The sequence below is a fragment of the Cinclus cinclus genome, chromosome 8 (assembly GCF_963662255.1).
Source record: "Cinclus cinclus chromosome 8, bCinCin1.1, whole genome shotgun sequence".
Taxonomy (NCBI): domain Eukaryota; kingdom Metazoa; phylum Chordata; class Aves; order Passeriformes; family Cinclidae; genus Cinclus; species Cinclus cinclus.
The window spans coordinates 9,769,588-9,786,475 of record NC_085053.1 but is presented as its reverse complement, the minus strand read 5'-3'; the positions used below and the strand labels follow the sequence as shown (position 1 = coordinate 9,786,475).

At 36.1% G+C, this 16,888-nt stretch overlaps 1 protein-coding gene across 4 annotated transcripts in view; it reads right to left on the bottom strand.

The window, feature by feature from the left end:
- Positions 1-3,227: 3,227 nt before the first annotated feature.
- The window catches only part of CAMSAP2 (calmodulin regulated spectrin associated protein family member 2), an 80,605-nt gene continuing 66,944 nt past the window's right edge, over positions 3,228-16,888 (bottom strand). For 2 of the 4 annotated variants that reach the window (XM_062497371.1, XM_062497372.1), the window contains 9 exons: positions 16,638-16,659; positions 16,075-16,144; positions 13,045-15,256; positions 11,861-11,997; positions 11,074-11,294; positions 9,958-10,030; positions 7,921-8,036; positions 6,537-6,655; positions 3,228-5,047 (listed from right to left, as the gene is read on the bottom strand). In XM_062497371.1, the coding sequence (XP_062353355.1) occupies positions 4,742-5,047; positions 6,537-6,655; positions 7,921-8,036; positions 9,958-10,030; positions 11,074-11,294; positions 11,861-11,997; positions 13,045-15,256; positions 16,075-16,144; positions 16,638-16,659 (3,276 nt within the window). In that variant the 3' untranslated portion in view covers positions 3,228-4,741. Of the gene's footprint in view, positions 5,048-6,536; positions 6,656-7,920; positions 8,037-9,957; positions 10,031-11,073; positions 11,295-11,860; positions 11,998-13,044; positions 15,257-16,074; positions 16,145-16,637; positions 16,709-16,888 lie in introns of all 4 variants that reach the window. The other 2 variants (XM_062497370.1, XM_062497368.1) reach the window with 2 other exon arrangements.

The window sequence follows — 16,888 nt, the reverse complement described above, 5'->3', positions numbered from 1 at the left end:
CGAGTGCAAGAGCTGCTTTTCTTTCTTGCTAGAAGGAAATAAGATGGAGTAACTTCCCTACCACGTTTGATTCATTGCTGTAGTTGTCTAAATAAAACATGTATTTTTTATTCTGTACATAAGCAAGTAAGTCTGGAGGTAAATGTGCATTTGTATGTATGCATATCCAAACACACATCAAATATATTTTTACCTAAATGGAACAGATTGTTTTAAAAAATAAATTGCTTATAAATGTACAAAGATGTACATGTCATATATATATTTTCCCCCTGCCATCTACAACTGAAATAGAAGTGTTTATAGGGGATTTTTTCATTTTGTTTTTTTGTTTATTTAACTGGAAAATGCAAAAGCAGCTGTAAAGGGCTGTGACTGTCAAGATATATCTTTATAGCCACAATACTTCAAGCTGCTTATTCAGCTCATTAGATTAGTAGCAAGACAGCAAATGCTAATTTGCAATGTGAAGAGATCTAAATAGTTAAAGTTTAGCCCTGTGTCTTTTTTAATAAGTTTTTGGAAAAAGACATCTGACATGGATCTGATCAGTACAGCTGGATTTGAAATGCAAAGCTATTTTTTGCATCACATTTGTGTGGTGCTCGATCTGAAACCTTCTGTTCCAAGCATAACTCTCTACACTGGATCCCACAGCAGCACAAATTTTGAATCAGAAATTGTGTAAAAATTCAGGCAAACAACACAGTCACGTTATGTCAATTTAACCAGGGTATAAGCTGAAGTTTCTCGAGGATGCTGTTATTTGCCAAAATACAGGAAAAACAAAGTCTGTTCTAAAGCACATCTGTACAAAGGCTGTTTTTAGATGAAAATTTTGAGCTGGACTTACCACTGAAAAAAATAGCTTTACTGGGTGCAACTCTGTGTGTGTGTTCCAATATAATTCCTGGCTTGTGTCAGCCTGTTTGTGATGCTGTACAGGGAACTGACTGCACTGCCTGAAAAATAACCAGTTTCCTGGGGGAGGAAGGAAAGCTATTAATTTTCTTCAAGAGTAGCTTTCAATTCAGCATTAAAAGCTCTACTGTCAGATTGCTGGTATTCTTGAAGTTACCCTTGAAACAGCTCTGCAGCTCTGAGATTCTTTATCTGTGTAAGTTAGCCCAGCAATTCGATCTGCCTGTTGACAGTGCAGGGATGTCATGGCCACGTTAAGGAAGTCCTTGCTCTTACTCTGCAGCCTAACAGGACAACACAAAACTCCAAAAAAGACATGATTTGGACTGGAAAAATGATTAATTTACAAATCTGGAAGAGGCCCCTCATTTTTTATAGTGTTTCTATTCAAGACAGCATCACTAGCAAGTACAAACTATTCCACTGAAAGTAACACACATGGTTTATAATACAGGGACCTGATAAAGATAAGAGTTCAGTTCACCTTGACAACCTTTCAGTCTGAAGTAAATCTTTTAACCTGATCAGTAAGTTTCTATGGTTTTGGAGAAATGGAAGCTAACCAGAGCCCAGAAGTTTATCAGATGACTTGAAATTGTAAAATTCACTTCTGAAGAGAACAGGGTAACACTTTGTTGTCCTCACAAATGAAGTATGAAGCCTATTCAATTATTCAATAGCCTTCCTCTGATAACATCAGAAATCTAGATTATCTATGGAAGTATGACCAAAGATAGGAAACAAAAGAAGAAATTGTAATAGTGCATATTTCCTACAATTTCCACACTGCTGAAATATGAGAAGAAACAAAATTTAAACATGAATGTGAACATTTTATAATTTTAGTTTACATTTAGAGGTAAGCAAGAAAACAAAAAAAAATGTTATTTTGGTGCCATGCTTTTATTTAAAGGAAAGGAAAAAACTACACTGTACCACATTAGTAGCAATGACAATATTTTACAGCACAGCATTTGAAAAAAATATGGAAGCTATGCTCCATAGAAGTGGACAAGTAAGCACACAATACACTGTACATTTTTCAACAGTGCCCAATAAATCATAATTAAATAGCTGAATTTGGCTTTAAACAGCCAAATAATAAAAACTAACAGTCATACTAACATTAAAAAAAAAATCAGTAGCTGTTATGACTGTTAGAAGATGAAATTTTGCTCCAAAAACTAAGACGAGAGTTTGGCAATTCAGTCGTAGCAACAATAATAATACCCCTGGATGAAAGCACCAGTGTGTTCTGGAAAGGTCAGTGATAAATACTGGCCTTTATGGAAAGCTTTCCTTCTTTTTTTTTTTTTTTCTTCATTTTTTTAAACATGATCCCAACCAAAGATCCACTGTAATTAGAAAATTTGCAGGCTTAAAAAGGAAAAGCATCTCTAGCTTTACTTTTCCTGTATTAAGTAAAACCTTATACTGCGAGCAATGAAATTTTCAACGGCATTATTCACATTCTACTTTTAGACATTGCACAAATCTTTAACCTGTTGACAAATGCAAATTTCATAATACATTCAGACATATTTAAAATTACTCAAAGAATTCCTGTCATATATTTAAGCTCACTTTGTTTAGGTTGATGCGTGTGTCTTTATGGTGTTGCAAATCTTCAGTTAAATCATAGAACAGATTTTAGAAATAAAAAGCCTCCCATGATAAAACTTCTTTTGAAGTTATTCACCATATGTGTGTCAGTTAATTCCAACCTCCTCCACTGTATATTATACACAGTTTCATATTGTTATTCAGGATGTTCCTACAATGGTATCTGTAGGAAGTGTCTAACAGGCAGAATGTGCAAACCCTCTTTCCCCATTTTTAATATTATTTATATCCTATATACACAATATGTATACACTTGAAATATAAGAGTTACATATCCTGGTGATATACATGCAAACAGTAGGAATCAGTTTAACCTAACCACAAATAGTTTTGAGCCACATACATATTAAACATGTATTTTAAAGTGTTTTTTCTTTTTTTTTTTACAGTTTTAACAAATATACATAAATATAAGAACATAAATTACAGTAAACTGACAGCATTTTTGAGAAAATTTATAATCCAGATGCACTGATGCCTAAGGCCTTATAATGATTTTAAAAAGTACTGTTCTAAACTGCTTAATGACATCTCATTCCTGTGCATCTTTTCTTTAAGTAAATGAGCACATCATAGTAGTGAGGCAGTTTCTCTCGAAGCAGTTTACTGAGAGAAATATGAACATCATTTTAGTCTCCTGTGAAAATGAATGGACTACATACTCACAGAACAACACTGTCTTATGTGAATGGAGTTGTCACAACACTGAAACAGAACAGAATCACAAATCATTCAAGTCTTTTCCTGAGAATAAGATTTCCCTCCCACCAACAAATTCTCTGGTGTATGATGTTATCAAAAAGCCACAGATTTAGGGGAGGCTTCAAGTTTGTGTTTTTTTTTTTTCTCCAGAACAGTGCTATGTTAAAAGCAAATTATAAGAGAAACAAACACTGAAATGGGATAGTGATTTATAAAATAATCAAACACTGTTTTGAAATAAAATGCAGCCCTTTATAAATAATACTGAAATATGCCTAGAGTTTGCTTTTGCAAATGGTCATGTTATAGATTTACTGAAATGTCAGTTAGGCTTTTTTTTCCATATGTACTTAAAAATTGTGTCACAAGACATCACCTGTTAGTGTCAAGAAAACAATTTACAAAGACACACTGAAAATTCTTAGCAGATGTCTGTTCCCTAGAAAACTGATTCAAGTCTGAGTTGGCAGATCTGGCCTGGATCTTAAAATCAATGGGAATTAGATGCACAAATTCTCAAAGATGTGTGACTCAGTGAATTCTGTGATTCTTCTGTATATTTCGTGCTCTCTTAGGCAACATCAGGGATCTAGTTCTGAATGTTTCATGAGTTCCTATTCCTTCCTTGAAGAAGCAGGAGCTGACCGTGTGCTCTCTCTCCAGCTGGAACAGTGCAAAGCAATAAATGCACACTTGCTTAAACCATTTCAGAGACCTACCAGATCTTTTTACTTTGAATTTTACTGGTGTTATGAACATGCACATGGTCAATCATTACATCTCAGATGGCAACTTACTGAAACAGAAATAAATTGCACCACCTTTACCCTGAGTTGTTAAATAATTCATTTGAAGGAAACTTCAAGCAGTTCAAAGGTTTTTCCTTTACTGTTCAGTTTATAAGCAAATCAGTACTATTTAATTGAAAAATAATTATAAATACACAGGGGAATGAATCTTGATTTTGTTACAGCACACAGTAAGGATCTTGGAGAACAGACCCATTCAGCTGTTACTCAGTGATGTACAATTTATCATTTAGTCTTTACTCTAAGTCAGTATGCAAAGTTCGATGGCATTGGGAATATTAAGAAGTTTTTCTTTAGTGAAAGAAAAATATTTCAAGACAAGCACAAATACAAACATATAAGGCAACAGATGTAAAAAATGTAGTTTGAGTCACTAAAGAGGAACATTCAGTGCTTCAGTGTATCTAATCAAAATACAGAGCAAATATACTCTATATGTTGCATTAGCACATAAAAATCTCCACACAAGTCAAACATTTCTGTAATCACTCATAATTATTCATCTAAGAGTTAATCTTCTGCACTCCTAAACACTGTTTACATTCCAGTTGGACATGATAATAGAACTCGGTGTCCAGTTTTAAGTTCTAAGAGTCTTGTTGGCAACTAGAAATCTATTTCCTATAGGCAGTAAACATGAAGTGCAAGTTTATCATAATTGTCTCAAGCAAATTTTTTCCCATCTACTATGCCTTGGTGGGTAAGAGTTTCTTAGGAGTTACTGGTCTCTTGGTTTGCCACAAATGGCTGTGAATGGTAATTGCATCAACACTGGCAGACAAAGTTTTGGCAGGTATGTGGCTAAATTGCTTCCTGTCAGAGTTGTATTTATACAGTCCTTCTATCATTTTCTTTGTGATAGATTTGGGACCTATTCCTGTTAATTTATTGATTTCTTCTGTATCAGGGCAGTACGTATACAGAGATCTGAACTGGCAGCCTGAATCCCGGAACAAGATTAGGAAATTATTGGCATCAGATTTTTCCATTTCCTTAAAAAGAAAGAAAGAAAGAAAGAAAGAAAAACATTTAGAATATGAATTCTGCATTGTAATTAGAAAACATTTCAATTAATCAGATTTCACTTTGAATCTGTTTTCTACCAGAGCTGAAACTTATGTCTAACTCTGTCTACTAAAAGACCTTATTTTCAATCATTAGAATTTGCTAAGCTTCACCTGTCTGAATTTTGATAGGGTAAATATCCATCTCAACCAAAACCTAATTTATTTAGACAATTTCAGCTATGCTTGTTTAGTTGTTTACCTCAGGAACAGACATCCCAAAAGTCTTTTTGTAGACCAAGTAAAAATTATTTTCATCATCCATTTCATCAAGCTGGTCTAACGCTTGCAAGTTTGGGAACAGGAAACTTGACACGAGACTCAATACATCTGAAAGATCCTCTGGTGCTAAAATGGAATTTCAGTCATCCCTAAATCCACTCAAGCTTGGTCAAATCATGAAGTCAGTTGAAATGTATTGAACAAAAAATTTTTATTAGCTGAAATCTTCAGATTCCTATTCCACCTAACAGACCTTCTATGGGACACATGCCCTCAACACATAGAGCTTCTATGCTTGCTTCATCCTAGAGTTAAGCCTGACATTTTTGCAGCTGTTTTTTTTTTTTTTTTCTGAGGGTCATTTTGCTCCCAGTTACTTAAACTGCAGGAGAACATCCTGATTCCTGACTTAGTATTTCCAAAAAGTGTTTGGAAAGACAGAGAAATCAGCATTTGGACATGGATTCAGAAGGATTACGAAGAGAAGAAAGGGCAAGAAATACTGCTGTGAAGTTTATTCCAGAAAAGAAATTCAGTCTGGATTCCAAGTGTCTTTGAGGTTTGGTATCAGTTAATCTGTTGTATTTGTCATAGCTGGTAAATGGAACAGTCCTGCCACACCTTCAAGGCTCAGACAATCTTACTCCTTTTGTCTGGAAACACATCGTCCCCAAGGTCTTAGAATATTTGTCCATCTTCAGAAAGGTTTATAGCAATTTAATAGAGAAGACTGGAAGGCACCTTCCTGTAGTAGAAAGTCCTGAATTTGCACTACTGGTTGGAAACTGGAGAAGAGCCTAGAAGGGATGTATTTAAATTCTTTCTGTTCATGAGGGTGCTGTGTTTCAATTCTAAAGTTCCCAATCTGAGGATTGCTATGTAAAAGGGAAAAAAAAAACTTTGGGAACAAATGATGAAAGCCTATATTGAAGCTCCCTCATAAAACAAGAGATTACCATTAATTAAACGTGAATTAATTCAGCTTCCTATGCTGCATGTACAAAGTAACAACTCTCGTTCCTACAGCAGGAGAGAACCTTTCTGCCCATACAGGAAGCAAATCACAGAAGTTACTCCAACCCTTCACCGATTGCTGCCATAATCTCCAAGTTTTCCATTCAGTATCTGCATTTATGCTTTAGAGTCTCCATAATGCACATAGGTGTTTATGCTTTTAGGGGAAAAATACTCTTACCTCCAGGATCTTTTTCTTTTGACCTTCATTTACTTTTCCAGCCAGGCAGCAATGTGCCAGTGCATTCTGAATTATATACTTATTGGATTTAGCACTGGGTTCTTTGAAGAGCTTTGGTCCTATGCAAAAGGAATGACAAGTAAACTAAATTAATCAGTCACCAAACCAAGAGTTACTTTGAATGCTGTGAAGCACTTCTGGTGTGGAACTTTTACATGCATAGAAACAAATCTGGGAATAATACAGAATAAGGTTAGAGACCACAGATTTCACAAACAAGTAAAATGTCATTCAGCTGTCCTTGAATTTACTTACAAATGTATCATTATTAAATCATTATTATTGGCAGCCCTGGTAAGTATTTTTTCTCTCAGAAGACCTTTTCTATGAACAGCAAACCATTTTGCTTTTTCTAACAAAAATTCAACCAGTAGAGAAATTCTAACCAGGAGAAGCAAAGTCTTTCTTTTTCTAGACCTGTGATTTCAAGGCAGCAAGGTATAACAATGATGCATATGCAATGCTTAGAGTAACTGCTGCTTGTCCTCTTTGGAATTCCAGAAATGTTTTACCCAAAACCAGGGATGAAAGATCTGGCCTTGCATTTGACAGGTTGTTCTGTCTGTAAAATGATTCAGCTGGTTGAAGGAGAAATCTCCTGTTTTAATTTCTGACGTGTGTGTACTTGGGTCAAGACCATTTAAAAAAACCCAACACATGAGCACCAATTAGGAATATAATGTACAAGGATCAATTAAATTTAAGATTAAATCTCACTTGGTCTAAGCTTTGGGGAAAAAAAAAAAAACAAACCTAGAAAGTATCTAACTTTATGCCACTGTTCTCACAAAGAAAGTGATATTAGGTTGGCAAAAGTGGAGCTTTTATAATCCTGATGATGCAAGGTCTTGGCAGTATCATGTGTGGTATAGTTAGAGAAGAGGGAGGAAAATACCGTTATTATTTGAATCATAATAAAATAAAGAATTAGTAGTTTAATCCTAAAGTTCTTAATAAACAACAAATGATCTGTTAGGAAACAAATAGTGCAGAATATTTATATTTGCATTGCTAAGATTTCTTGCTGTTTCAATTTGGTTTTTGAACTGAGTTGAAATATCAACACACTGTGCCTTGCTAGAGACACTCCTGAAGTACAGAATGATGTGTGAGCCCATGTGCTGATCTGAGACTGACTGCCATTTATTGTGGTCATCACAAATGCAGAGAGTCAGTACTTTTATTTTGGATTTAAAATGTTAACCATGTATTATTACCCTCTACTTTAATCAAGTTTTAGGAAGCCAAATCAAGGTAACTGAAAACTTTTCATGCATAGAAGCACTAGTAGGCAGGTACTTTTCTGACTGTTGTTGTCACTGACCTGTGTACTCTGTAGCAGAGGCAACTGAAGAAGTTGTAGATGCATTTTCCCAATCTTTTTCTCCATTACGACTACCACAGCGACTTGGAGATAAAAATCCTTCCACAGATTCAGACCTAAACATTAGTTTTAAAATCTATTAAAAAAATTCACAAAGTTCAGCTGGGAAGCCTTCTGATATGAAAAGAAGGCAAGGTAGAACACAATGATCTGAATTATAAACTATAAACCTAAATGCACAATATTTGGTGCGTTTTGAGTGATGCAGGAAGTTGGTCTTTAGGTGAAGTATATATTAATTTTTGGGTTACATCTGAGGGACAGAAACCTAACAGATGATCTTGGTTGTGGAATAGAATTACTGAGTGGAAATTCGTGTTACTTTTAACATGTACTGGCAAACCAATATTGCCTGATGTAGTGAACAAAGCAGTTCTTCACAGTATGATGAATATGAAGTAAAAATTTAGTTAATTTCTACTTATGACTGCAACAACTGTCAGTGAGAACTGCTGTATTTAAGAAAGCAAAATAATTTCCCTTCTAGGTTTTGTTTTCACAAGCAATAACTTCTGGTGTTGTAATTCTTCAGGCTGCACTCAAATGTGGAGAATTTTGCATTTAAAGGTCTAAACAAGTTGCCAACTTTTCTTAAATTATTACAAGACACATAAAATATTTTTGATTGTGGCTACTGCAAAAACCAGTCAAATTTGCAGCTTGGAATGAAAGTTTTCTAAGTGAGAAAACAGCACAGAATAAGGAAAAAAGTGGTATCATATCAAAATTTGTGTGTTATGCTCATTTTCAGTAAAACCAGCAACAGATGAAAATTCAATTTATAATATATCCTACACCTTTTGTGATTAGCACTTGCATGAAGAAGGTGACAAATGTATCAATGAGATTCTCTGGGATCATCAAAAACAATGGTGATGTGAAGACAAGATGACAATATGGGTTCGGAAAGATACTGAAAATTCTTTCAACTCTGTTGCTTTTATTGTGTTTTAAAAGTCTCAATCCCCTAAAGAAACCCAAAGTCTGAGGAATATTTTCTGCTCATTACAAGCACAGTACAGCACTGTAAAACTCTATCTCCGTACACAGGGGTCTTTGCAAAACCTATGTAGGTGAGCAACATCAAGCCTTTTGTAATAGCTAATATAGCTGGAAGAAATCTCCCTCTCAATTAAAACTGTTAATTTTTAAGAGATGACAAGAAATATTAGGCTAATTGGGTCATTTAAGAAAGTTTCTTATGTAATAACTGGAAAGTCTGTTCTTGAGACATCAAGGTAATTGAGAAGTCAACTGAAGCCAGCTGCAGGTTTGTCAGAGCTGAGGAATAATGTGTAGTGGCCATGAAGACATGACATGCAGTATCATCATATGTAGTGGTCCTTAACCCCCTTCTCCTAGTTTACCTTCCTTCCCTACTTTTTTTTATACAAAGAAAATAGGATGTGCCTGAGTACTATCAAGTAGTTTACAGAAATAGTAATTTTCCTCTGAATGATAATACGGGTCTTGTATTAAAAATTTTTAATTTTTTTCTGTTGTTTTCAGATGGTTTTTAATGCAAAATAAATTCTGGTGTTTGTAAAAGGCTGAAGTCCTTGTGAGCATTCAGTAATTCCCTGTACAACTGCCAACAAAAAAAAAACCAGACAGAAAAGAAACATCTATGTTAAAAAAAGAAAAGCAGCTATGTAGTTGCACACAGCATACAGGTTTAGTAAAATATCCACAGTTTGAGACTTAGATACAAACAGGTGAATTAAAGAGGCTGTGTGAACAGCATTTTGTTTTGACCTCATTTATACCTGCCCAACTGGTTTACTTGGTAAAATTTGCAAAACAAATTATAATGGCTTGGTTCCCAAATGTCTGACCGTGGAAACTATCCACATCTCAAATGAGGAAAACATACCTGTTCTCAGAGTACACAATATACATAACCTTTGAAAAATTCATGCTGGTTTTACATAGCTGATTAGGAAATTTCATTAAATGAAATGGTTATTTTAGCTTTACCTTGGTGTTCTCTTGCCTGACTGCACACTCTCATTGTCCCCTGTATTCAGCGATGCCAATGAAAGACTAGATACTGAAAAAACACGATAAAGCTGTGAACCTGGATAAAAACAAAGTTAAAGCTTATAAACCTATGCAAGTAGGAGAGTCTGTTCATCAGACCAACACCAGCATCTGAAAGTCAGTAAGAGCTTTTCTACATGGGACTAACACCCATCCATGATATGCCTGCATGCATATGTGCTGTACTTCATGTAAACACTTGCTGACACCCAGTCTTTGGCAGCCACTGGGAATGGGCTCAGGATGAGCACTAATGGGAAGCATGGACATGGGAATATTGGCACTATGCAAATCAATGAATGCAATTAAAGTTAATAAGTCCTCTTGAAAGAGAGCTTAAGAGACTTAATTTAAAGCTTTTCTTGGAAGGTGTTAAAGAAATACTCTAAATTACAATGGAAGACAGAGGGAAGCAGTCAGAGAAAATGTAGCACAACAAGGATAGAGGAGGCTGTAACAAAAAGGATCACTGAGCCATCTCATTATTTTTTCTAACTGTAAACTGACAATACTTCTTCCAGCCATTACTGCAAGTTCTTTTGTATTTAAAAGAATGCAGAGTTATTCCACATGGTTAGTGTTGCTATAGTGTACCTGTACATGCTGCTGGTGAGCAAAATAGAAAAAAACCCATGAAATATAAAAGTAACTTTCAGACTTTAATTTTGTCCATATTGTGTGAGTTTAAGTATTGTTACCTTATGGTCACCATTTTATTTATTGATCCCTTATCTCCCAACTTTTATTCATTCTTAGCTCTACAGGTGCAAGAAGAGATTAGTGAAGTAAACATGGGTGTGCATGAAACTTGCAACACATTCGTCCTCCACTGGGTTTTCAGAGTTAATGCTTTTGTTTGTTGACATATGCATGCATGCATAGCAGGTAAGTGACATTCATCTTTCTGTTTCTATGCCAAATTTTGCTTTCCAGTTTGGACATGAGCAGTTTCAATTTAGCACAAGACACTCAAACTCACGTGCTTGTTAGGACCAAAACCCAAGCTGGTGTTTTAGCATGAACAGACTCTTTTTCCACATAAACATTTGTTACCTGGTGGACCTTTGATTGGTGTCTTAGGTGATTCAATATGGTCTCTATGAATAGATTTTGGACGTGGCTTTTTCTGTTTGATTGAGAGGGAACGTGGCTTTATGACAGTATCCATGTCTTCCATAAGCTTGAGTTGTTTCCTTCTCATATATTCCTGCTTAATGAATTCTCGCCGTGCTCGTTCATCCTCCTTCTTCTGACGTTCTTCTTCTGTTCTGCGTCTAAAAAATTACCAAAAAAAGTCAGCAGTAGAAACTTTTCAAATAAGATGTTTCAGCTAGCACAGTGAGTACAACACTAGCATCAGATTTTTGGAACTTCAACATTCTTAAACACCAGTAAGAGGCAATTGCTTTTAAATTTTTTCACAATTGTCAGAGAGTTTAAACTTTTTGGGATATTGCTACTAATAAAACCAAATGCAGGTTTATGAGCTTCATTGCTGTAACTTAGTGAACATTGTGCATTTGTGCAGAAAGAACCCTGAGGGTTACAGGCTGCCTCAGAACCGTGCTCTGAACCAGCCTGAGAGAGCTACGGACTGATGCCACCTGCTGTCCTGCAGGGACAGCTGGGCTCCTCTGCACATCTGGATCAGTAAATAACAGCAGTAAATAACATAGTAGCAGTAAAACAAAATAATAATACATAATAAAATAATAGCAGTAAATAACTTGGATATTAAGATGCAATTTTTTTGACATGCAGGTTACACTTTTAACTAAACCAGACATTTTTATGTTCACCATTACTGATTATTTGGATCAGAACATGTAGTTTTACCTACCTGGTCTCTTCCTTCTTATGTTCCAGTTCTGCTTCCAGCTGCTGCTTTCGAAGCAAAGTCTCTCTTTCCCTTCTCAAACGCTTCTCCAACAATGCTGCTCGTTTCATTGCCATATCATTTTCTGCCTTTTGATCATCCTAGCAACCATTTTTGAAGGAATAGAACCAAAAATATTAAGATCTCTAAATTCAGCAACTGATTTTGCCAAGTCATTGGACACTTAATTCTGTACACTGGGTATCCTAACATAGCCTTGCAGTATTTGGAATAAGTTTATTTTTGAAGATTTTTCTTAAGACTATTAAAAGCTTCATAATGGAATTTTTCCTTCCTGAGTCAAACAAAATTCAACACTGATAAGAAAACTTGCTAAGTGAGATATTTTAGTTTTGAGTCAGATCCCAAATAGCATACTTCTTTCAGCTTTAGAAGAGTCTACATGTATGAACATGAAGGTAATTATCACAAACCCCAATAATTATGTGCCATATAAAAGCAACTTCTGAGCAAGCCAGGTGTTTTGTTAGAACTGAGGAATGCTTCCAGACAAGCTAGGTCCATCTAGATACATGATACAAAATTTTGGGGTATTCTAAGATGGAAATAAGTCTAGACCACTGTCTTACAATATGCATTATAGTTAAAAGCCTGTCTGAATACAGCTCTTTAATAAAAAGTCTCCAAGGAATGCTCCCAAATACAAACTTCAAAAGGGAGTCTCAGCAGACTATACTCCCTTAGCCACCCAAGAGAGGGGAAAAAGACTCTCCAATGTGCAGTTCAAAAATATGAATAATTTTTAAAAATGCAGGCTGTTATGTACTTCAAAAACTTTCAAATTTGGGAGTGAGGTGGGGAAGTGAGGGTGAGATGTGAGCATGTTTAATCAAGATCACCAAAATATATGTTAAAAATAAATCTAGCATGCATCTTCCTCACCAAGACCTCCAAGCACTCTTCCATAACTATGAATGGAAAGGGATACACTGACATGCTCAGAACTGCAATATGGTAGAATCTCAGCACTCTTATGATGCCAAATAAATCAAGTCCAAAAGATAAGCCTTCATATTTAGAGTTGCAGTACCATCTGCCCTGACTTCAATCATTAGCAACATCCACGTTTCAATTAAAGATTCAAACAAAGCTTAACAGCTGACATACACATCCACTAGTTCTCTTACCTTAAAAAAGAATCCACAACACACTTTCTGGTCATCTTCAAACTGTTCTCTGTCACTCTCACCTTCATATTTCTCAACAGATACCTCACTTTTTTCTGGTGGCTTCAAATCTGATAGGGAAACTTCAATTAAGTTAGCTGTTTTGGGAGCTGGAGGTGGTAAAACCGGTTGGTTTAGCTGTTCTTCATTTGGGGTGAGGCAGACAGTTTCTGTGATAGGCTGAGATAATACTTCAGAAACATTAGATTCAATAGGCTTTATCTCCTTTTCCTCTAACTTCTGCTCACCCTGTTTTGGCAATTTTGGTCCTTCTTCTTTTGCTATCTCTTCTGTAGGCTTGACTTCTTTCAAAAGATTTCCCTTTAACTGAGGTTCGCTTGCATGTTCACCATCGTCTCCAAAGCAAACAAATGATCTAGTCTGAATGGGAACCTGACTGGGAGAAAACCTCCTCAAACGGGGAAGACTGTCCACAGACCGTGGGGCAGTCAGGGTGCGGTTTAGAGGTGTTATTTTCAGTTCATTTGGCCTAGGAGTCCTTTGCATTTTAATGTGAAAAGAGGCATTCTTCCGGTTGGAAGATTGTGGAGATTGATGGGTAGAGCGAGGAGATTCCTGTGAGAAAGGTGCAACAGGAGCTGGAGTTCCTCCTTGCCTTGAAGAAGACTTAAAGTCCCGAATCTGCTTCTGGGGAGAAGGTTGAGGAGGAGAAATAACCCAAGCTTGCTGCTCTCTCATCTGCATCAGCATCTCCTGCTGAAGGGATAGACGTTGCATTTCTTGTTGGAGAAAGTGTAGGGAAGAATTTAGTTTTTCAATAGATTTTGTATATTCTAAGAGATCTCCATCATTAAGATTTTCTTCTGAGGGGCTTGCTAAATTCCACTGCTTTTCAGCATCCCCAGAAGTAGCAGGAGACTTTACCCATTTGCTATGAGAATTTTCTGGGTTTTCTTTTATTAATTCTGAAGTCATACTAGTTTGGTCATCTGATTTCTGAGTTTCTTTTTCTTTCAACTGATTGCTGTCAGTGAATACCTTCTCATCTTCAGCTCCTGCTGCTTCCTCTCGGAGAGGTGATACCCCATCACCTTTCTTTTTCACAACATTGAGAAAAGCTGTTCTTCCCATTTTCTGCCTCTGCTTTGTGAATGCAGCTTCAACTTTCTTCTTCTGTGCTTCAATGGCTCGCCTCTTTTCCTCTAGCTTCATCCTCAGCTGTACCATTTCAGAAGCCAGTAGTTGTGTAGTGTCTCTTCCTTGAGGAACAGATGCCTCCTCGGGAATGTGGGCCCAAGCAACCATATGAGGGATGTTCAACTCAGAACCTTCTGGTGTGGTTTTCTGAGAACTGCTTCCACTGCTTTTACTATCTGTGTGATTCAACTTCCTGAATTTCTGCTCAGCAAAGCTGGTCATTTTAACCCCTGAGCTCGAAGAAGCACTGCTGCCTGCCTGTGATTTAGTACTTACTGAGCTGGGACAGGGACTTAATTGATCTCTATGATTGCTAGCCCGCATGTCATAGTCCTGGAGAAATCTAGATGGCTCTTCCATGTCAGAGTCCATGCTTACAGTATAGTCCCTCAAAGAAGAATCCTCATCCATTGTCTCTGGGATATCTTCTGATGGGACATGTATTCCAGTATCCACTTCTGTGTTGTCAGTCACAGGACTCAGAGCACCTTTAGTGTCTGTGATTATGTCTGGGGTAGTCTGATTTGGTTTAATGTTTGAATTCAAGATGCTCATTTCCTGATTGTGAAGAAAGAACCCATTTGTAATTTGGTCTGTTTGGAGAAGTCTGGGAGACTTTTCAGTGTCATGAATGATCTGCAAAGCCTCTTCAATGCTTGGTGTCTCAATCTGATTGCCAAAATCATCCAGAACTGCCCTGTTTTGCAGAGCCCCATTTGGAAATCTGTAGTGTCTGCTCTCATTGGCATTTCTTAGATTTGCATTAAGAGACTGATTGGCCTTTGAGTCTTTAAGAGGTGTCATGTCCTTTTCCTCTTCGATATCTTGATTCTCCTCTTCTCCATTTACTGGTTTGAAGGACAGATTTTTTCTAGAATGCTTCGGCATGCGGTTGATGTTTCCTGTAAGGCCTTCATTGCTCACAGATCTAGGAATTCCTCTGTTTGGAGTAGATGCTGGAATGCTTTTCTCTTTATCAAAAGGAATGTCAAATGAAACTCCATGTAATGATGACCTAATAGAGATCAGAATAAAGAAAGTAACTGAGAAACTCATGTTTTTAATAAAAACAATGAAATATCTGTATTTGGTTTTTAAATTATTTTAAGCTGGTAGTATTAAAGGCACTGTTAGGTGTACTGTATTTTGCCTAGCTTCAAATATAATAAACATGCATATATTTGTAGATAGATATTCTTAGATGCACATATAGATATAAGTATAATAATTTTTTATAAGCACAATAGGATAGAATGTAACAACATTTTCTTCAGACTCAGCCAATGCTTTTTACTACTTTGGAATAAATTCTGGGCATTTTAGGAGTATAGGAATTGCCACCCTAGATCAGAAGGAAGATATGAAAAGATAAGTTTACACACCACCATATCTCTTACCATTTTAACTTTGGTTTATACCCTACAGATTAAGAGTTTATGACTGGTCTAACTGAGAACTAAAACATTTAGCCTGATTGTTCTATACCCAAAATAATACAAGCTCAAATGCTACTGAGATCATTAGCCACGTTACTGTTCCCATGGTTAGTTCACTATGATGAGTAAATATGAACATATTTAACACCAACAGTTCAAATATCTGAAGTACACCTCTTCCAGTGTAAAGATTAAATTATTTATTACTGAAGATTGTTTCCTATTAACCAGTTTTTAATCTGTGATACAGTTTTTTCTTTCTTTTTCTACCTTTTCAAGTAGTTTACACGAATTCTTGTTATAGGACTCTGAAACTCCAAACTGCAATGGAGCATTGGTTATTGGTTACCCATAACCAAACCCCAGTATTTTGTAACCAGCTTGTAAGACTACTTACCTTTTTTCTTTGGGCCATGTCCCTACTTGCCCATCTACATAAGACATTGATGTGGACCTTCTGATGACTCCTAAGTGAAACAAAAATAGGACCCAATGTAACTACTGATGATTTTAACATCACCTTCTGTAGCTTTGCTTCACTACTCAGAACACTGCAATGGCAAAAAAAGTGTTTATATATTGAAAATACAACTAGAGCAACAAAGCCAATTTCATCCTGAATATATTTTTTGCCCCTCATCCCTCAAAGAACTTACTATTGTGTAAAATATTCTACAAATCCTACTAAAAATATACCACAAATACCTGTTGTAAGCCACATCTTCCACATAATCAAAACAGAAGTCAAATTAAAAAAACACACACAATGCATTTGGTATGAACTTCCCACTTGTACATTTTATAAATTACAGAAGTCAATTATATACATTAATTTTTCATGTAAAGGTCTCCCCCTATTTCTGCATAAATGATGTTTGAATAAATACAAGCAGGATAGCACTTTACTCAGAGGATGACACCTTGTCTCATTGCCTCTCCCAGCCCTTTGTGAATTGTTACCTGGAACAGATGAATAAGGCTGCTGGGGTGTATGCAGTTGATGAGGTGGTGTGTAAGCTGGACTTTCCAATCTATAAAGCAAGAGACATTAACTTAGAATTAATACATCAAAAGCCACAATACAAAAGGGCAATGAGTTACCCTGTCATTGGCCAAGAGAAAAACATTTATTTTTTTGTGATGGGAAAGAAAGTGAGGGGTAGTTCTCTTCTGGAAATATTCATTTATCAACTAAAAAGAGAACACTGTAA